The sequence below is a fragment of the Astyanax mexicanus genome, chromosome 6 (assembly GCF_023375975.1).
Source record: "Astyanax mexicanus isolate ESR-SI-001 chromosome 6, AstMex3_surface, whole genome shotgun sequence".
In the NCBI taxonomy this organism is placed as follows: domain Eukaryota; kingdom Metazoa; phylum Chordata; class Actinopteri; order Characiformes; family Acestrorhamphidae; genus Astyanax; species Astyanax mexicanus.
This window is the reverse complement of record NC_064413.1, coordinates 25,793,818-25,815,893: the sequence shown is the minus strand read 5'-3', so window position 1 is coordinate 25,815,893 and position 22,076 is coordinate 25,793,818. Positions and strand designations below refer to the sequence as shown.

At 36.5% G+C, this 22,076-nt stretch overlaps 1 protein-coding gene across 7 annotated transcripts in view; it reads right to left on the bottom strand.

Annotated features, from left to right (window-relative positions):
* Nucleotides 1-22,076, bottom strand: part of slc12a7b (solute carrier family 12 member 7b) — an 80,620-nt gene that overhangs the window by 25,748 nt on the left and 32,796 nt on the right. For 6 of the 7 annotated variants that reach the window (XM_007256912.4, XM_007256914.4, XM_007256913.4 and 3 more), the window contains exons 2-8: nt 9,515-9,609; nt 8,777-8,908; nt 6,855-7,001; nt 2,556-2,610; nt 2,299-2,429; nt 1,486-1,727; nt 642-853 (exon numbers count right to left, since the gene is read on the bottom strand). In XM_007256912.4, the coding sequence (XP_007256974.3) occupies nt 642-853; nt 1,486-1,727; nt 2,299-2,429; nt 2,556-2,610; nt 6,855-7,001; nt 8,777-8,908; nt 9,515-9,609 (1,014 nt within the window). Of the gene's footprint in view, nt 1-641; nt 854-1,485; nt 1,728-2,298; nt 2,430-2,555; nt 2,611-6,854; nt 7,002-8,776; nt 8,909-9,514; nt 9,610-20,659; nt 20,817-22,076 lie in introns of those variants that run through there. The other variant, XM_007256918.4, reaches the window with a different exon arrangement.

Genomic DNA, 22,076 nt, shown 5'->3' with positions numbered 1-22,076 from the left:
ACATATATTTTAACATTGGCATCCAGGATTGGCTTGGTTCACTCCACCCATGTTGTATTACAAAAGTCACTGGCAGCAACACAACACAAAGCATGATAGATCTATGCACCTATGAGCCCATGCCTCCAGTTGGCAAGGTGATTTTCTTTTTTTTTAAATCCTTTTCTTTTCTTTATCCTTGCTAAATGTTTGTGCGGATTTACATTTTGATTCCATCAGTCCCGGTACTGTTGTATGCTGTCACTTCAGCTCTTCAATTCCTGTTCCCACTAGCACACGAACTTGTAAAAAAAATAAATTGTTTTTTTTTACTATTTATATTATAAAAAGTAACTGCATTATGATTTGCTGTTACAGGTTTTAATAGACTATTAATAATATACAGCAATAGAGGCTATGTTTACTACTTCTCTTTATTATAAATAAAATAAAAAAAGAAAAGCTAATGTGTAATTTGGCCAAATGTCCCTAATTGGAACATGCAACTGTATATTATGCTATATCAATTATGTAGCTAACATGCATTTTTGTAGGGGGTACAACCTTAAAATACAGTATGTTTGATACTGCTCCATGTTTGATGCACACCCCAGGTACAGTTTTTAGTAAAATCAGTCCTAGCAAAAACATAAATTTCTTACCTGAGATGACTCCGCTGGTGAGACCAGGAATGCCAGGGATCTCTGTAACATTGTTAAGGGTAAAGTATTCGTTGCAGGTGGAGTTGAGTTCAGGGGAGTCACAGAAGAGAGACCACAGTTTTGTGGTGACGGTCACATTGCCGATTATATCTGTCTTTGCGCATTTATCAAAGCCGTGGTTCTTGAGGGTGCGGTTGCCCAACAAGCAGACCCTTTACAAAAGGAAAAAAGAAAAAAACATGTTTTACTTAATCTGCCATGATAAAAAATAGACAGTTCCTAAAAGTAACTCAAAGAAAGTATTGCACCCTCTTAAATGATCTTGATGTCTGTTGTACAAATGCCACTTTGATATTTTGTGTTTTGTCATGTTTCATGTTACAAGACTTACCCCTTATAATTTAAAATTTGTCATACAGGTTTTATGTATGAAAATATTCATAGATTCAGAGTTTTAAAATTTATACCTCTATATATATATGAAAATGCAGTATTGATTATAAATCAACACATATGGGTTTTAATTGACCTATACACTATTAGATCAACTGAATATCAGAATTATCCAGCATTAGATATACGGTATATATACTAAACGTATAATGCTATTGCAGTGTAAAAAGAATGTGGTCACTACAAAGAATGTAGGTTACACTAAGAGTAATAGGCTAATAACCTGATATCAGTAAAATGTTTTTTACACATAGACTTCATGGGTATAACTTAATATATTGCAACAAATAGAATAAAATCAGTACAATTTCTTTTGAAGTAACAAGAAATGTAATTTCTGTAATGTAAATGTAATTCTTTACAGAAACAAAGGGCAAGCTTTGTAACTTACGGAAAGACCGGCGGCTCAAAAATGGTCTTAATGACTCCAGCATAAATGGCCAGAATGGAGAGGACAACACAAGCCAGAAAGACCAGAGCCAGCTTATTGACATACTTCACGCCAACAAACACCACCAGTGCCATCAGGGTCAGGCAGCAGGTGCCATACACTCGCATGTTGTTCAGCATGGCCTCCGCCTCATAAGCCTTGTCTTCTGCTTTAAAGATTGCAGCACTGGGCACTATGTAAGTCTAAAAATAGAAGAACAGAAACAACAGACATTTAATCTACAATAAACCTAAAGTTGGATATAACAGAACATAATATAATCATATGCAAAATGCCATGTTGGTAAATACTGAAATATTACAAGTTCATATTTAGAAAGATATATTTAAAAAAATCAGTATAAAAGGCAGAGATAAGTAAGGCTATTATAAAAGTTACATACAAATCAGTTTGGCCACTCAAACACATTTTAACATTTAATGTTACTGTATTTTTTTTTCTATAATTGCTTACAGTTGTTTTAAAAGGAAAAAAACTGAATATCACTCACACTCGCAACTAAATTAATTTTAAAACATTAACAAAAAAAAAAACAAAAAAAAACATTATTGATTTTTCTGCCAATTTCCCACTACAGCTTAACCCTGCCTATAAAAATTTGGTTCTAAAATCACAGTAAAGCATATAAAAGTAAAAAATAATGCTGTTAAACTTAAGACATCTTGTATTTATAATTTTGTGTTACCAAATTCTAGGGTGTTTTAGTCTTTTTTAGAGTAAATGTACTTTTTTCAACAGATGCACAGAACTCACCAAAAGAATCTCTATAGTACCAAGAATGTACATGGCTCCAGCAAATGTGGTGCCCAGATAGAAACACAGTCCTACGGCCCCTCCAAACTCTGGGCCCAGCGACCGGGAGATCATGTAATACGACCCTCCAGCTATGATTAAAATAAAAGAAAAATAAGGAAAAGCAGGTTAATGCAGGATCTACATGGTGCAGAACTAAAGATTTATAAGTACTGATGGTCTTAATGATGGCAGCCAGATCATCATCCCTGACTCACCTGGTACTACTCCATTTGTAGCAATGGCACTCATAGATATGGCTGTAAGCATCGTCTGGAAAAGAGAATACAGAAGGTTTACGATCGCAGTGATAATCCTTCATGCTTATTTAGGAGGGGAAATGTAAAAGATTCTCATTCAGCGGTCACTGCTTTAGGAAGGTTTAATTCTTTTCAAGGATATGTGCATCTGGCTATTATGTAACCCGCCTGTGCGTCTGAGTGTCCTTGAGCAGGCTCGGGCAAAATGACCAGAATAAATCCCCTCAGCTGTTTCTGCCTCAGTCTCAGCCTATGCCATGAAAAGCTGGGCTAAAGCCACTTACTGGTCATTTACCCTGAACAGAAGCTTAGTGATTGGAAGAGCGCGGTTTGAATGAAGGTGATTCAGTGATCTTTGGCACCACCATGACGAAGAGCTCTAAAGCAGTCCCCACTCTTTCCTAGATGTCTGTGCTCTATACTCTATTTTAAACCTAAGCTCCATCACCTATATTTTGTATATAAGCAGCTGGAACTGATGTTCTAATGTTAGGGAGAACCCAGTGGCACAAATGTGGCAGTGGTCATTTAGTGGATTAAGAATGCAGGTCTTTTCAAATTCAGTTAAAATGCTTTTAATGTAAATCACATGACTCATATGTAGTTCATTAGTCTTTAAATGAATGAAACTGTAAATTATACCCTTTTGGCATTTTGGCAATTCATGTTCTTTCTTTAAATTCAGGTACACGGTGGGACAGCATTATAGAACAAATGTTCTGCACTGGGACAACTGAATCCTTTACTCAATTCATACACAACAAACATTAAAAAAAAAATAAGAGACTACTTCAGTTTCTGAATCAGTTACTCTGATTTTGCTATTTATAGGTATATGTTTGAGTAAAAAAAAAAAAGGTTGTTTTGTTCTGTTTCTCCCAAATTCCAAATAAAAATATTTAGGACATTTATTTGTAGAACATTAAGAAATTACGGTGGCCGAGAAAGCCCAGCGCAGTGCAAATTGAAAAGCGCTGCAAAAGCACAAAACACATCCATCAAAATTACAACACAGGCGCAGCAAATAGAAAAACGCGCTGCAACTAGAAAAACGCGCTGCAAATAGAACCACAACACAACGGAAGTGAGTCACAACACAACAGAATTTTCCCGGGGGACCTTAAAAGATGCTGTACCAGCTGTATACAAAGGACAATAAGTGGCAAACAAGCTTCTGAAAAGTAAGTTATGTTTATTAAAAGTTCTGCTTCACAAAACGCCTTGTTTGCCACTTATTGTCCTTTGTACACATAGTGAAGTCCGAGACGTTACTGAAGACGCAGCTTAGCTGGTACAGTATCTTTTAAGGTCCCCCGGGAAAATTCCGTTGTGTTGTGACTCACTTCCGTTGTGTTGTGGTTCTATTTGCAGCGCGTTTTTCTAGTTGCAGCGCGTTTTTCTATGTGCTGCGCCTGTGTTGTAATTTTGATGGATGTGTTTTGTGCTTTTGCAGCGCTTTTCAATTTGCACTGCGTTGGGCTTTCTCGGCCACCGTAAGAAATGGCTGAACACAAAACACAAAAGATGCAGAGCTCTCAGACCTCAAATAATGCAAAGAAAACAAGTTCATATTCAAAGTTTTAAGAGTTTAGAAATCAATATTTGGTGAAATAACCCTGGTTTTTAATCAAGTTTTCATGCATATTGGCATGTTCTCCTCCACTAGTCTTACACACTGCTTTTGGATAACTTTATGCCACTCCTGATGCAAAAATTCAAGCAGTTCAGTTTGGTTTGATGGTTTGTGATCATCCATCTTCCTCTTGATTTTTATTCCAGAAGTTTTCAATTGGTAAAATCAAAGAAACTCATCATTTTTAGGTGGTCTCTTTTGTCCAGAGCTGTATGTAGTAATATACATAATATGACCATATAAGGTGTCACACATTGACCTTGCCACAAAATGGAAGCTCTGAAGTAAGAGAAATTTGACTACACTGAAGATGTTACATTAAAACAAGTTGACAATAGTCTAGATTGTCTAATCTAGCTAATTAGTGCAGTTCATTGTTCTGGTTCTCCTCATCCATCATTTACAAGAGTGTTTCTAGTGAGCAAGACATATTGATAATGAGCTGTACAGAGCCAGTCTACCTACTTAAAGTGAAAAGGGGGGTTTCCAAAAACTTTGAAATTGTTACATTTCATGTAAGATTCAAGTCATAAGTCCTATTTAACTTTTATCTTTTTTGTTTCATCTTTTTGGTTTTAAACGCTGTTGCCTTAAGCGCCAGTGTGTGTACCTTCATTAAAAAACGCTTATTTTGCTGCATATATGATGTGCAACTGCCTTAACTCCCTCTGGTTGCCTGAAGAGCACAGAGATGCAGCATCATTTTTACAATCAAATCCAGATCTTTAATACGTATAATACACAATACATGAAAATATACTATTTCTACCACTCAAAACCTATAAGCTTTAATCTGGCACATATTAATGTTAATATCATCCAAGCGGGCACTGAGATTACACAATTCTTGCACAATCGTTGTCTTTTCAGCATGTTTGACTTTCTTATCAGGTCCGTCATCCTCTGCCCAATTCATCAATGGGACAAAGGCCCATGGCCTGAAGTAGCCATGGCACTGTCACACCTGGGCATGCAGCTCAAAGCTCATTTCATTTAAGATTATATAATAGCACAGTCCCTCCCATCCTGACACTGGATTCACAGGCTTCCGGAAGGGAGCTGAAGTGGAAGTCGTAGCTGAGCCAGGAAGCGTATTGCTACACTTGTAAATAACTCTCTCTCTCTAAAGGGGCGGCTGATCCCTTCGTCTGCACCGAGTTATAAATAAACACCTGTCTCAAAGTGTCCTGAGCACAAGAGATTACACACCGAGCTGCCAGGAGCCATCACATGCCCGAGCTCTATCCGACAAGGAATGGAAGGAGGCTAAACTTTGAGCCAAGGATCAGAAGCTCTGAGTGTAGCTAGATCTCGTTCTCCCAAACACAGCGTCACTCACTGTACACTGACACGCGGGTACACACACCGGCACAATCTCATCACTGAGTCACTTTGTTAGGCAACAAGGGAAAATCAAGTTAAAGCAGCTTGTGTTAAAACTCTTCATCTTTAATTAAAAATCCGATAGAAATTCCTTACATCAGAACACATACAAGAATGGAACTTTAAAGCAGCAGTTCTTCAGCTATTTTTCCCTGTAGAACCAGATATGTTCATCCTAAAAACATAGTGGTCTGGTAGGTTTTTACTGGTTACCTGAGCAGTTGACACTGATAAAGGAGCTACTGCAAACATAGAGAAATCAGAACGGAAAATTCAATCCTACTTTTACACTCCATAGGCTGACAAGTCAATAGAGAACACAATCCATTGAGTCTAACATATTGCACATTTTAAACATAATTGGTCACACTTTACAACGATGGTACATTAATTAACAGTACTTAAGACAGAATGTCTTAACTAATTATGAATTGACACCAGTTAAGACATTATTAAATCATAATTTTGCTTTACTAACATCTCAATTAATTATTATTTACAACATCCGTAGGCATTAACCTTTTGTAAGGTTTATCAATGTCTTATTAAACAATTAATAATTACATAACCATTTAAGAATGTTTATTACTGTCATGGATGATGTTATTTGTGAGTCTTATTATAAAGTGGGTAACACTTTGCAATAAGAGTACATTAATTAACAGTACTTATGACAAAATGTCTCAACTAATTATTAATTGACCTTAGTCAAGACATTATTAATTATCACAGATTGTTTAACTAATGTCTCAATTCATTATCATTTACAACATTCCTAAGCATTCATTTTGGTAATGTTTAATAATTTCTTAACTAGTGTTAATTAATAATTAGCTAAGACATTACTATTTAACAATGTTAACTGTTACTTGTGACCCTTATTGTAAAGTGTTACAGTAAAGTGTTACCAAGCAATTTTCCACACGCTTGGTGCAATTACACATTCAGGAAGATCTCTAAACCCCCAAAACGTGCAAAGTGAGACCATGAATAAATAAGAGAATTAGTTCATGCCTTTTGCGCACTTCACGCCATGAAAGGTTTACTTTGCGCCCTCATGATACCAAAGACACACAGACACGCCCTAAATCCAGCTGCGTGATACGGAATTGAGCGATGAGCTATAGATTGCTAAAATATGGCCCCTTAGAATCAAACAACAGAATAAACAGAATACAGCGGTTGTTTTGTGTTAATGAGAGAAATCTTTAACCACCATAAAGCACGTATCATATACTTACACAAGAGCAGCACATAGCCACAATGATAAAGGCCTCCAGAATGCCTGCAGTGCCCACAATCCAGGTCATTCTCAGAAACAGGATGACCCCTAGGATATTCTGTAGGCAGGGCAGGTAGACGCCGATGAACGTCCCCATCTGTGGACTCTGCTCAGAGAGAAGCACATAGAGCAGTGTGTTAAACCCTCTTAAGCAGATACTTACATACATACTGTAACGGATTAATACAAAGTAATACTTTAATACATTAAAAGGGCTGAACATCTGGAACACTACTGAAACACGCTTGCCACTAAATAAATGACTGAACTTTTATTGTAACATCTACCTTTATCAAACAACTACCTCTACATGGTCCAATATGAGGACTGGAAACAACAAACGATTCAAAAGCACAAAAATAAATAAATAAAAAAGCTGACACAAAAGACCAAATGTTCTTAAAAACGACAAAACCAGCTTGGCAAAGATCTATTTGAAATTTTGCAGGTTAAAGCTTAAAGTTTCTTAACCGCATAAAAGAATGCTCTGCATACCAATGACGCCTGTAAAAGACAGAGTCCCACCCTGCGCTGAGCAAGGTCATCGCCTCCGCTACTCTCCCAAACATCCTGGATGCACCCAGATTCAATCACTTTTCAGCATTTAATAAAACAAAAAACATCCACGTAAAATAACAGCTCTTATTCATACAGCACTTCAACTGTGTCCGAAGTCCAGTGTCCGAAGTCTGAAATTTAGAACAATGTCATCTTCATTCTACAATATATTCTCAGCCTGGCCAATCAGGAGTCACGACCACAAAGTCAGCCTAGCATGTGGTTTTTAAGATCTTTTTTTGCCCATTTTCAAATACATAGTTTTAAGACAATTTTCTTTGGGTCAGCAATAACCAATGAAGCAGATTATTTAAATGAAGGTACCCTTAGGGCTTGGAATCTGTCAAACAGCTGGAAAAGTTGTGCTTGTCCATCACATATGCGCATAAACAGCATGCCCTTGAATATGAGTGCTACTCATATGGGGGAAAAGGGGGCAATTTTCATATGAAAACTGGTTTGAAAATTCTTTGAGCACTCCACCATTAATGCTCTGGGTTTTGTTTTGCTGAGATGCTGTTTTGGCAAAGGTGCTAAAAACTAGCATGCTAAATATTCTGACTGTCCAAAATATGAAAAACAGTTTAAAACAGACTGTATTTTATATTTCTCCTCAAAGTTCATTTACAGCAATTCTGTAACTTTTAAGTTCCAATAATGAGTTACAATTATATTAACATAAAATATATTAATTTTAACGAAATAATCTTCCCTTTAACCCTCTTTAATTATCTCTTACTTACTGTGCAAATGTGTTGTACAGACATGAACATCAACACACAAGACAACAAACTTATACAAGACAAATATGCTGTTATCTGATAGGCTGTTCTGTATTGTGCCTTATTTAAAACACACTAGGAGCTGAAATACTTCATATTCTGTAACTAACAGTATATAAGTTTACAGCTGCACTGCAGCCACCAAAGGTAAGAGCATAAGGAAACGTTCGGCTTTACTTTTCAACTGCTTTCTTTCAGTAAACTTTTATATATACTCTATGGTTTCAAACTGTATTTTGAAATGTTAAATGTTACACTTACATAACAAAGTGAAGTTAATTCATAGAGGCCCTTTAATGTCTTGAAAAACAAGTTTGCAACCAATTGGTAACCTGACAAGTTAACTTACCAGACATACAAGTAACTTTATCCATCAAATATATTGTGTATTCCTCTACTAAGGCAGTGAATAGAAGCGAAACAGAGGCTTGTACCCTGAGTGCAGAACCCTATAATTATTTTCAACAATAGCTTCATTCTATTCGAAATAAAACGTTTTTCTCTTGAACCACAAAACCGCCCATTCTAAGAGCCGACTCACTTTAACAGTTTGCTTTTTTGCTCCCTCCTCCTCATCTGCCTCCTCGTGCTCCCGAACCCCCTGAGTGAGGTTGGTGTAGTTGGCCAGTTTGCTGAGTAATGATGACACCATGGGGTTGCTATCCATTTCTTCCTAATAAGATTCAAAGTAAAAGAAAGAAGAAAGAGAAAAGCACAGCATACCAAACCATCAAATTCATGGCTGCCCAATGCAATTTCAAGAATTCAGCTTATGAAACGCTGGCGGTTGTTGGTCAAAATCAAAGGATGGAAACCTAATAGTAGCTTTGCTTGTCCAAAATCATAAAACAACATAGAAATAGATTTTACAGCCTATAAATTACTTTACTATTGGTCACAAACCTGAAAACAACAAAGATGCAAAACATATGACCCACATAAAGCAGTGAGCATAGTGTTAGAGCATCCAGTACACTGACGACAATACTGAATACGAAGCTCATTCAGCAGTCTATCTATGGCATAGTTTTTACTATTATTAGCTTTTTTGTCCTAAGTTTAATTTTATTTATAATCTTTAACTTGTGTCTTAAAAGTTTAGTGTGAGTGTAGTAAAATAAGATTTTTTGAGTACAGTTTAACTGCTGTTTAATTTGCTGTGCACATGAAAATAAATGCATTGCATCTTGTATCTTAATTTTGCACAATTACAGTGTTATTAATATTTTTAAAAAGTTTAAATATGCAGTGCAATATACATTAAATAAACAAACTATACCTCAAACAGTGCCATGTTTTTCCCATCGTACAGGGTTCCTCTATCATTGTCTGTGTTGTTAATGAACGGACTGCTTTCCTTTGGGTTTCCATCACCTGTAACAGCAGGGAGAAAGACAGGGGTTTGTTAGGAGTAGTTAGGAGCTTAACTCTTACTGAATTAGAATACAATTTAATACATTAAAATGCCATCTCATTTTGATGCATTTTACAATATGCTTATCAGAGCATTAAAAAGTACAAAATAAGACAATATACAGATTTTGTTTAAAATATAGTGTGCTGATTCAGGACTTAGCCATAGAACAGGCACAAGATAAAGTTTCCATTACATCTGCAATATATATGCTGACTCTGGTTGTTTCACTATGTGAGTGGTTAGCGAGTGTCATCTTGTGTCACCTGCTAGAAACAGACAAAGTTTACATTCATACAGCAGGTAAAAGTGATTAAAATCACATGTTTATTTTACACTGTTCACACATTTTTTTAAAAGTGACCTACAGCTCTCGAAAAAATTAAGAGACCACTTCAGTTTCTGATGTTGCTATTTATAGGTAAATTTTTGAGTAAAATGAACATTGTTGTTTTATTCTATAAACTACAGACAACATTTCTCCTAAATTCCACATAAAAATATTATCATTTAGAGCATTTATTACACACTGATTTTGGATAACTGTATGTCACTCCTGGTGCAAAAATTCAAGCAGTTCAGCTTAGTTCGATGGCTTGTGATCATCCATCTCCCTCTTGATTATATTCCAGAGGTTTTCAATTTAGTAAAATCAAAGAAATGCATAATTTTTAAGTGGTCTAATTTTTTTTTCCAAAGCTGTATATGCGAGATTGATGCACATGCACTTAAAAAAAGAGCAGTGCTTAATTTAAATTTTCGGTTTAATTTTCTGATAAAAGCTGGGCCTATCACAGAATACATTCAAGTTTGTTGTAAAAAGGGTGCATTATTCAGCCAAAGACACTTCTTTGTTTTGTGTGCTTGGTATTTTTAAACATCATTTAAACATTATTTCACAAAGACTTCCGTTTTATTTCAATCAATAAATGTGGATTACACAGTGGATTTAAAAAGAATGATATGTCACCAATTTTGTATGTGTATGTGAGTGTAAAGCACATATAATATGTTAGAGTTTAAACTGTAAAGCTGTGTTAAATATGTAATTAACACATTTCATGGTGTATTATGTACTTATGTACTCAACTGTTCAAATAAATGAAAAGAAACATTAATTTTTGGTTGTACCATACACCCCTATTTGATAACTTTTCACTCTCTGAACTGTGAGTGCACACTCATGTTTGCATCAACACAGAGTTAGCCTATCATAGGGGCCGGTCACAAATCACATAGCAGGAAATGACTGCAACTTTTCTACTGACCAGGGCAGCCAGAATGCTGAGAGACCATTTCCACCTGAAGCTTTGCCGTGCTAACACAGGAAACACCATGACTTCTGCGGTGCCAGATTAGGATAAAGTGAAAAGGTCAGGGTGATAAAGTGAAAAGGTCTTTATTCTGTAAAATGACCCGATTTCTCCATTTAGGGGCAACAAAACAGTGCTGCATTAATCCAAATACAATGTAGCTCAAAAAGAACAATCCAAAGCCTGCTTCAGCCAGTCCATCTGACCCTGCCACATCGATTTTCCTATAATTAGAGCACAACGCTGATCAATGGCCTCCCTCTGGCTTTAAGGGGCATTCAATCTGACTCTGACCATGCCATAAACTGCAACCCATAACTTGCAGTTGTGGAATTCTCTCTTTTAGAAGAGTCTGAATGGCTAAAACGCATGGAAGCATGTAATTATCTTGTGATGAACACCACATTTCCATTGATCACATGGCCTTATGGCTTAAAAATACACTTGGCCATTCAGAACCACTGGTTAACAACAAATCAAATTGAAAAGAAACAAAAACAGCGGCAGTTCAGCCAATTGCCAACAGTCCAAATTTAGTACACAATAAACACAATAAAATCAAGCTGCATTTCTACTTCTGCATACACTTTGTATACACTAAAAAAAGCAAGTAAAGCAAGTAAAGCAAGACTGCAAACATGCTGTGTAAAATCGCTTCCTCTTACTTAGATCTACACTGATTAAATCAAGGAGTCTGGGCAACTGAAAAACTGTGGTACAGTATGCTCTGTCTCAGAAGAGGGCAATTCATTGATTTCGGCTTCAAACATACTATGAACAATAGATAATCAATATAAAACAATGACTTTGCCAGATTTACTTAACAATGTCCCTGTTCACACCTGGGAACTTCACGTGACAAGTATCTAGATTGATTTTGTCTGCATGTATTTACACTATTTCTCCAGTTAGGTAGGCTGAAATCTGATTGCTATGTCGGATGATGAGTTCTGGTTGTTGAATGTGTCTCGGAGAGACAGATGTGTTTACACTGCTGTAACCTGTGTCTTAAATGTGTCTCAGATCAACTCCTGAAGTGGTTTAAGTGATCAGATAACCAGGTGTAAATAGGACCAATGGCCTTCTAGCTTTCAAGTCTTATATCATAGGTCCAGTGCACCCCTTTTATTTATAATAAATTGTATTATAAATTGTATTATCTTTTTATTTAATTACATCGTTTTTTTTTTTACTTTACAAGTAAATATGTTTAAAGTGTTCATGTTCAATAATTTCAGTATTGACCAAAATAATTATAATCAACATTTCTGCTATAATTCAGTAGTCTGTTTAATATCTGCAGGCCACACTTTACTACAGTGTTTAAAGCACCCGTACAACATTCTGGCATCCAACTGTAATTCCCCTGGAGGCCATGAAGGACACTTAATAGAGCAGCATGCAAAGCTAAGGTTTTTATATTTGTATATATATTTGTACAGAAAAGAACCAAGACCACTGTCCAGATAATAACTGAGAATTGCGTTACAAAGTCCAGACCTTAACTCCATTGAGAATCTTAGGGATGTGCTGGAGAAGACTTTGTGTAGCTGTCAGACTCTACCATCATCAATGCTGCAAGATCTTGGTGAAAAAAGTAATGCAATACTGGATAGAAATAAATCTTGTGATATTGCAGAAGCTTATCAAAGAAATGCCACAGTGAATGCATACCGCTATCAAAGCTAAAGGTGGTCCAACAAAATATTTGAGTGTGTGACCTTTATTTTTGGTAGCAATTCTCTTTTTGGCCAGGCAGTGCATCATTGTATGAACACATTTAACAATATGATTTGATGATTACATTTACAGTATTCAATCAAATGAAATACTAAGGGCCCCAAATCTCATGGTAAGCCCACCCAGTCCTTTTAGGAAATGTTTTTCTGTTTATGACAACATATACACAATAGTTAAAAAACATTTTTACACACATTTTACATACAGTGTTACTATTTAAAACCTAGTATCACAGCTGGGCAATGAACAGAAAATAAACTGGATCTTAATAATTTTTAATAAATAAATGTCTATTGAAAAATGATTCATATAAAATTTTCCATTACTTGTAATATTGATTTGAGGTCATATCACATACGACAATGTATATTGAATAAATATTGAATAAATAATAATTGAAAATGGAAGTACATTGGTTGAAAAAGCTGCAAACACAATTAATTTATCTTTCTCATAAAGAATGATATCTTGGCATTATGCATGTGGCACTGTGTAAAACACTGCCCTGTTTACCATTTGTGAATAACAAATATGTGTGTGAGTAGTGACTAAATATGTGACTAAATAAATAAATAAAGCAATTTAAAATGATCAATTTCAATAAATCTGGAACATTCCTATTAATGACCAATGATTAGAGTGGACTGTCCCAGTTAAATAAAGATATACAGTGTACCAAATAACCATACAAAGTAAAAATATAAAGTACCCAAAATTTAAAACATGCACAGTTCAAATCTGAGACCACTTTTCCAGTCATAATAAAGAACTTCTTGACCCTGGGCCACCTTGACTTCTACTTCTTTATTGTTTTCGAGGAAAAGAGGCAAAGGCTCTCAGCTTAAGTCATGTAGTGACCGGGCAAGCTCACGTGCCCTTCCAACACCACTGCCAGCAACAGAAGAAGAGAAAGCTTCAAAGCAGGGTGGCAACTTTCCATGAATCTGTCGATCACACTGTACAAGCATTTTATTTTTTTATACAAGATATTATTATTTATCATTTATAGACTATGATAAAAGGCTCTGCTGAATTTCATTCAGTAGCTATTAATTAGTACAAATCCATGCGTTACCAAATCCTCTTTTAACAGAACTTAATGCTCTGACGGACAGAGTCTAATTCTGGCCCTTGGGACTCTTTACTTTCACACCACGTAGAGATTTAAATTCAATTAGACATTTCCTGCTGACTTTCTCCAGCGTGGGTGCATACTGAGTAACTGTAAGACCGAAAGATAGTAAATAACCTCACAGGGCTGATACTAAGTAGGTGATGTGTGTAATATTATGTGACTCGGGTCAGTGGTTCATTCAAATCTAAGGGAGCAAATAAAATGATACAAGGAAACTGTAATCTTTATTAGATCACTATCTGAACTATAATAATTTCACATTCAGCATAATTACAGCTATCTCACAATAATAAAATGTCTTACACTCAAATGAAGAGAGGTATAATTTCACATTACTGCTCCCCAGCCATTAAACGCTCTGTGGGATAAAGGGGATGTTGTGGGGGGTACAGGCGACAGTATGGCATTTTCCCACGAGACATGATCCACTTTCATTTACCAGGAAGAGGACAATGACCTAGATTACCAACAGGCTTGCATCACTGCTTCCGTCACACTCGCTTATTCAGGCCTGCATAGTGGTATACAATAATTCTCCACTGCCCACTGAAGGAGCACCCTGCAAAGCTGGCCAAAAGAAATGAGAGGGTAAAAGAAAGGACATTCATTAAGTGGACAGAAAAATGTATGAGGTCAGGAAAGGAGGTTACATACAACATCAGTACAATTTTTTTGTTAATGGTTATATTTTTTGAACAGAAATATGGAAAGTGGTAAATTATTTTAGTATGAACAGCGCCCTCTTGTGGAGAATTTAATAGCCTGCTAAATGTGGGTGAACGTGTCTATGATGTGCTTTGCTGTCACACTAAAGATATAAAGATATACATTTCCATTATTGGGCATGTAGAATCTAAGCTTTTACAACAGACAGAACTACAGTACTTTAACAATAGTGTTATTTATTAGGCTTTATTTCTAACTATAAAAAAGAGCAGTAAGTTAATTCAGTTTAAGAAAAAAGATCATCAAGGAATTTTTTAATTACCAATAATGTTTACAGAGTAACAGAAAAGTACATTTTATTCTAGGAATTTTTTATTGAGTAACTGAGTTCACACTGGGTCAACATGGTTAAATCCAGTGGATCCAGCTGATCCAGGCATATTTTAATGGATTGGGTATCTGCGATTTAAGTTCAGATTAGTTAGTTAGTAAGTTAGTTTTTTACCACTGTGTCCTAGCAAAGCACTAGTATTATCATATCTACTTGTTGCAGTACATTGCTAATAAAATCATGTACATGTAAGACAGTTGTATAGGGTGTGGGCACTGTGAAACTCATTCCCTTATCGATCATGTCAGGCGAAAAATAAAAATTCAACTATAACTATGAGTTCAGAAGTTTAAAAGAAAAATGTAATTTATAGTGTAATTAATACCAAGAGGTGTAGGCCAATGCACACTATCTCTTAAAAAAGGTAAATCATATAGCATTTACAACACTATTAAACATGTTTCATATCTGTAGTCCACAAGAAACAACAACTATCAGTCCAGAGTGAAATACTACACACATATAAACAGGGTTCATACACTTTTTAACCAATACATTTCCATGATTTTTTCCATGCCTTCAAGGCAAATTTTAATGACCATACAATAACACAACAAATTGACTAAAACCATGATTAAAATCGATTATAGTAGGCCTTAAATAAATCTGATAAAAATGTTAACATACAATCTTTAATAATATAATGTGTGTCAGATCCTGAGAGTTCCATTGTGTAGGGCTAAATTACTGAATTAAGTCTGAGCTGATTTTTTCCATCGATAAACTAAAACACAAAGATTTGTAGATTAAATTTCCATGACTTTTCCAAAATGTTCTGGGTATCTTTATTTTTCCAAAACTTATCCAGGCCAGGAAATTGCTATTTTCAAATTCAATGACTTTTCAAGATTTTTCATGTCTTTATGAACCCTGTATAAAATGATTTCACTGATGTGTTTTTAAGTAATTGGGAGCAGAATGGTCAATCAGTCTGCATTATAAAATATTAAACACATTATGAAGTAGTGGATTTAAAAAGCTAGGCTGCCAAACTATAATAACCCATTACACAATATCTAAACTGTTTATTAAAAAAGTGATTTTACTTTAGTATGAATTAGTAGCACATCTTACCTAAACTGACTGGCTGCATTATTTATAGAAACACAAACCCCAGATCAGCAAGGTACTCTGAGGGCAAAAGAAATGGATCTGAACATCCCTACAGATACTGTAGATAACCCTGGTTGTGATAGACTAAGTCTGAAACATAACAGCACACCATTAAGGCTACATGGTTCACACAAATGTATTTGTTAATGTAATGTAACAGTGCTAACTACCACATATCTGGGGACTTATTTAACCTGAGTAACCTACCATGATCCCGTTAATATCACAAACAAATTAACTGAGGCAACACACATCATTTCAGCTTAAATATTACAAATGTGTCCTGATTAATGCAAACACAACACCAATGGACAGCATCTGCTACCCTTTTTTTAAAGGCAAAATCAAAAAGAAAGGATCTTGTAAAACTTCTAACTGATTAAAATGGCTTTTTCTATTCATGAAGGCCCATTGCTGTTTCTGATACGTTGTATGTATAACCCCATAAAAGTGAATTAAATGACTAATTTAAGGTGCACCCATTGCTGACATGGGTGTTCAACTGTACACACTGCTTACACAATTTCCCAAGAAAAACACTAGTGAGTTTGTAGTGAATTAGTCAGTTTGCACTAGTCTGCATATTTGTTGTCGGTCAAGCTGGAGTGAGAATTCAATAGTGTGTGAGGACTGCAGACTCAGTCCAGTAGTGTATACTGGTAAATGACTTAAGCTGAATGGCTCCCACATAGCCAAGGAAAACTGAAAAGGCAAAGTATAGTTTTTAAGCAGTTTCATAGTTTGTCATCAGTTTTTTTTATTTAATTATACTTTCTACCTTAATTCTACTTCTCTACCTCTACTACACGTCCAGTAATGCAGGATCATATAGGGTGAAACCCAAGGTGTAGGCAAAGGTGACTAATCACAATAACAAGCATGAAGCTCCATGAAGTACCCTTGGGATGAATTGGAGTAGCATTTAACATCTCTACCTGACCTCAGTTGTGCATTTAAGGCTGTACGCAATAAAGTTCTCACATCAAGTGTTCTAACATTTGGTGTGAAGCCTTACTTGAAGTTAAGAGACTGCGACTGCAACAAATACGGGGTGAATTCTATACGAATACCCTTGATTTCAGAGAAAATGCTGGATAAGCAGGTATCGGTTTCCGGAAGCATCCAGGCAGGTGTATTAGGTGTATTCTAGGAAGGGTTCAGAGCAATACACTTACTTGTATGCAACTTATTCACAGCAAGTGATCTTTATATTAGTTACAAAGGTTTAACTTGGATTCAGTCCACATTATTTCCCTTACCAAGTGCGGAGGACAGCAGAGATCTTTAGTAGCACCTGCCAAAGTCATCAACAATGATTATTGTGATAGGCCTATTCACTACTCACTACTCGTTAAGAGTTCATTTTGATCAAGTCCACATAATTCACCTTACCATGTCTGGAGGACAGCAGACAGATTTAGCATCACCTACCACAATTACCACCAAGCCTCATTTGGTCAGGGAAGATGCAGTACTGTTTGTGCCCGGCTTACATTATTCTAATCTATTCCACAATCAACACACTTTGCTCTTGCCAACATCCTCATTCAGGACATCAAGATAGTCCTCTAACAAGAAGTTCAAATATCCATTCAAACTTGCCCAATATAAATCAACAGTGATGAAAACCTCATCTCATATATTTATTTCAGTAATGTATGATGTATGATGATTGATAAAAAAAAAACAATTTGTGCTACAAAATAATGTACATATTTTGGGAATCCTTTAAATATTAATGTACAAAACAGCAGAAAATAAGCATACAGAATCCATCACCACAATGATGGGCTCCAATAGCCAGTGAACTGTGATTAACAACCACTACTTCTTGATTAAAATGACATTAGCCCACATTAGGATAATGCTAAGAAGGGTTAGAAAGGTTAGAGAGATTTCTCATCTGAATATTCGTCTGTCACTACCTCTCTATATTACAGTGGAAGGACATTCTCTCAACCATAGACCGAGATGAGAACCTACCAACAAGACAGGTCAAACAGCCTGCAAGCAATATGCACTTAAAGCAAAAATAATAGTACTAAAAAGGCATACTGTATGGGGTCATTTAGTGTGTAACAATGGCAAAAACATTTTTTGTTACTTTACAGGTCATTTTTGCCACACAAAGAGCCACTTGAGCATTTTAGAAGTTCTGTATAGGGGTGTGTTGTGATAGCCAAAACGTTTAGCCATTTTATCAAATATTGTAAGAAAAAAAAAAGGATAATCCGATATGATCTATGAGCTATCTATGAACTATCACATAAATGCTTAACTTCTAGAACCAGAGCCTGTATGTGACTACAAGCCTACATGCTAGTATTCTAGGCTTTACAAGGATGCATAATATTTGCTTTGCAGTTTAAGCATAATGCTATTTAGATGGCTGTGTTAATCAAAGTGCATTCTGACAAATGCACTACTGACAGCTTATATTGATATATCAAAATATCACAATATTTTGTTTTTCAGTACTGTATACATTTTTAAAAGCACAGTATTGATTTTTAATTAACAGTTTACAGTTTACATGTGAGGATAGGTCAGACTGTGGTTAATTTTGTGTTGTTTTCAAACTTTGTTATAATAGCCCACTATTTAGACCGCATAATAAGTACAATTTTCTTTTACTAGATTGGTACATATGCAAGTGTGTTCTTTATACTATGACTAAAATTTGATGTCTTGCTTACAGTATATACTCAATATTGGAATATATTGAATTGTAACACCTATATCATGATATGTACTGTATCGTCAAGTCCTTTTAGTTTCAGTGGGGGAAAAAACAGAGTATTAGACTAGTGCCACTATAGTCAGATAGTTGCAGTATCAGTGCTGGATAAGAAAAGTGGGATCATGCCACCCCGAGTTCTCTATACACATCAATCACATTTAGTAAGCACCATAATTCCGTGTAAAAAAACAAGTTTGCCTTTAGAAATCATACAGCCTGCACAGCTTTGAACAATCACTTGTCTTGACAGCTGCACGCGGCCTTCTTTGATTTACAGCAGTGCTCCACCCGTCCGTGGAGCCGCACTGGCCTCATTACAGCCGAAATGGCTGGGGGTTGCAGCCTGCCTCAGTGATGAATGACTGCAGGTGTACCTGAAGTTCTCTTTAGGCTCACGTCGTGCCGAGCTTGCAGCGGAGTCCTTGAAGCTGGCCTATTACTTGACCTCTGCTGGCGCACTCTGGGCTGGCTGTGACTTTGCATGAGTGCTAAGTGTGCAAAGCCTTCTCCATCAATTTGTTTTTGCCCAGAAGCACAAGTCAGCTTTATTTGGTCATATGAATAAACAACGTGCCCTTCTGAACCCCACTGTCATTTTCTCCTCTTCTGACCAGTACAGCAATCTGTACACCTTCCCCGGTCAGAGATGATTCTCATATAGATTAGCAGAAGAAAAAAGAAGAACTCTAAGCAGAGCAATCAATCTTCTTTATAACTGAGAAGAGCCCCTTTAATGCCTTAAACACTGTAATTAGGACCAGAATTACAGTACACTCGGCCTGTTGGGATACGTCAATATGCAATACGCAATAAATCGACTTAGCATACAATATTTGGACATAACCTTAATCATTTTAGTGACCTTAATATAGCCCAGTGTGTTTAATAAGTGAGAAGAGCCCATTACCAGAAACACTATTTATAATTTGTTAATGTTTAATTTCTTAGAATATTCAGGATTAAATGCCTTAACATATTTAATAACTAAAAGTTCACAGCTCTAATATTTCGTATTATTGTATTGTATTGTTATCATATAAAGTGGCATGAAACGTTCTTAAAATAACTAACATAATTTATCGCAATTATTTCTGAGACAATATTTAACCAAATTAATGGTTATTGTAAGAAGCCTACTCTATACTCTTATTATTACAATTCTTCAATAAATCAATTTCAGAAGCCCTAAAATTGAGCCTTGTGGGACTCCTTTTAAAACATTCTAAACTAAACAGTTTCCAAATAATTCTTACAAGTTTATATGGTATTATTAAAATAACCCAATAATAATCCTAGGGTTTTAACAAGGTTAGTATACAACATGTTCCTATACAAGTATATAACCTAACAAAGGCCACTAGCAGCTGAAATTAAAGCATCATTATTAAGCACCTTGTGTCTCTCTCTCACTCTCTAGGGCAATAAATAACCGTGTGCTCTATTTATACCTGCTAAGTAAGCTCCATCTATAAGCTGCCTAGCACACCTAGGCTATGTTTCGCTACAGTGCAAGACAGGGAGAGGAACAGACAGGAAGTGTTAATGAAAGGTAGCAGTGGAGGTGAAGGAGGGGTGGAAGTCAATTCAAGTCTTTTATCCAACTTTGATCAAGCCAGTTAAAACAAATCCACAGCTTGTATACACTGAATCGGGACTGAACTTTAAAGACTTGATTAGACAGAACACTTACACAAGGCCTTCTTATGCAAGTTAAAATACATCGTATTTAAAGAACTACAAAAATCTGCACAATAAAACTCTAAATAAAAAATAGAAATAAGTCAAGTACACTCCTTAACGGAACCAATGCGAATCCGGATCAAGAACAAATCTTCCTTAAACCTCCTGTGGAGGCAGCACTGTAAGCATCCACCAGGATCCATAGATCAGAGCCTGACCCCCAGTCACTTACCCTGCCGGCGGGAGCTCTCTCCCTGCTCCATGCTGATGGAGTGGAGAGGGCTTAGGTCGGGGCTGCCAGGGGTCCCTGGAGAGCAGCTGAGTGGGGGTCTGCCTTATGCCTGAGGTGAGGATGGCACTAGGCTAGGCTAGCCTGTGCTCTGAAGATCAGCTATTGTGACACTGGCTGCCAGACGCCAACCACACATTAACTGCTGATCCCTGAACATCGCCACTACCACAGGAGGAGGAGCAAGGGGTGGGGGGGTCAGAGAGAGAGATAGAGGGAGAGAGAGAGAGAAAGAGAGAGATGCGCAGCTGTTCACCTACCAGTATGTACAGCGTTCCCCATCAGAAAAAATGTCGTTGAAACTAATCTATTTCATATAGAGTACATATGCCTCATCTCATGTGATGCTGGAAGTCCCTGTCCACTCTGACCGCTGAATATCAAGAGTGAAAAAAATTTAATGTTTAATGTCGTTTAATAAGGACGAGCGAAACCCAGCCCACCCAGGATTTGCTACGGGTCACACAGATGTCAGGCAATTTCCCCGTTAAGCAGATATCTAATATGGCAGTGCTAGATTATGGGCTTGTAGCTCATAATCTTTTACATTAAGTCAGGGACAAAAGGAAACACAGAAAAGCATCACTTTGGTTTTATTGCTTTGATAGAAGTCCAAAGTCAAACCTACACTCAGACCAGTGGTCAATAATGACCTGTTCCATAGCATGTGAACTGGGCAGTAATCACATAACCAGATTAGCCAAATCCTGTCCTTTTTATAAAACACTGGGAAGGCAGGCAGCAGGTCTACGTATACGGAAGTAAAGGAAGGCCTATAAATGGAGTGCGTCTATACATTTACTTGTACTCAGCATCTAGGATTCAACCCACCGCATGATCCCTAAACTGGGCCAGTTCTCCAAACGCACCGCCACTAGCTTCATGAAAGCTTATACGGGTAATTCTGGCTATCAGGATTCCTTTAGTTACTGTGTGTCCTCAAATTAACTTCAATGCATCTCTATTAGCAGCAATTCACTTGGTGGGTCCATGGCTGAGGCTGGAGGGTGCCAGCACCAGTTGGTTAAATGTCAGCTGTGTTGTATTCTGTGATGCTGTAAGCCGCTAAAGCCTCCAGGTAAAAAGAAGCGTGGCTTATATAACTATGCACACTGGGGTGGGGAGGAGGGGTTTGTCTGCTGGGTTGGGTTCAGGCAAGGCAGTAATCTAGAAGAGTCAATGATGTAGGGCTTTTGGTAGTTGGTGGCACTGATGAACCATACCTTCATTCATTAATTTAATAATTCATCTTCATCTTTCATCTTTCAGTTTTCTCGGATTTTGAAAAATCTAAAATTTCATTACATGGCACCGTTTTTTTTTTTTTTTAATAATATTTAGAAAATTTCCTCTGTTTTTG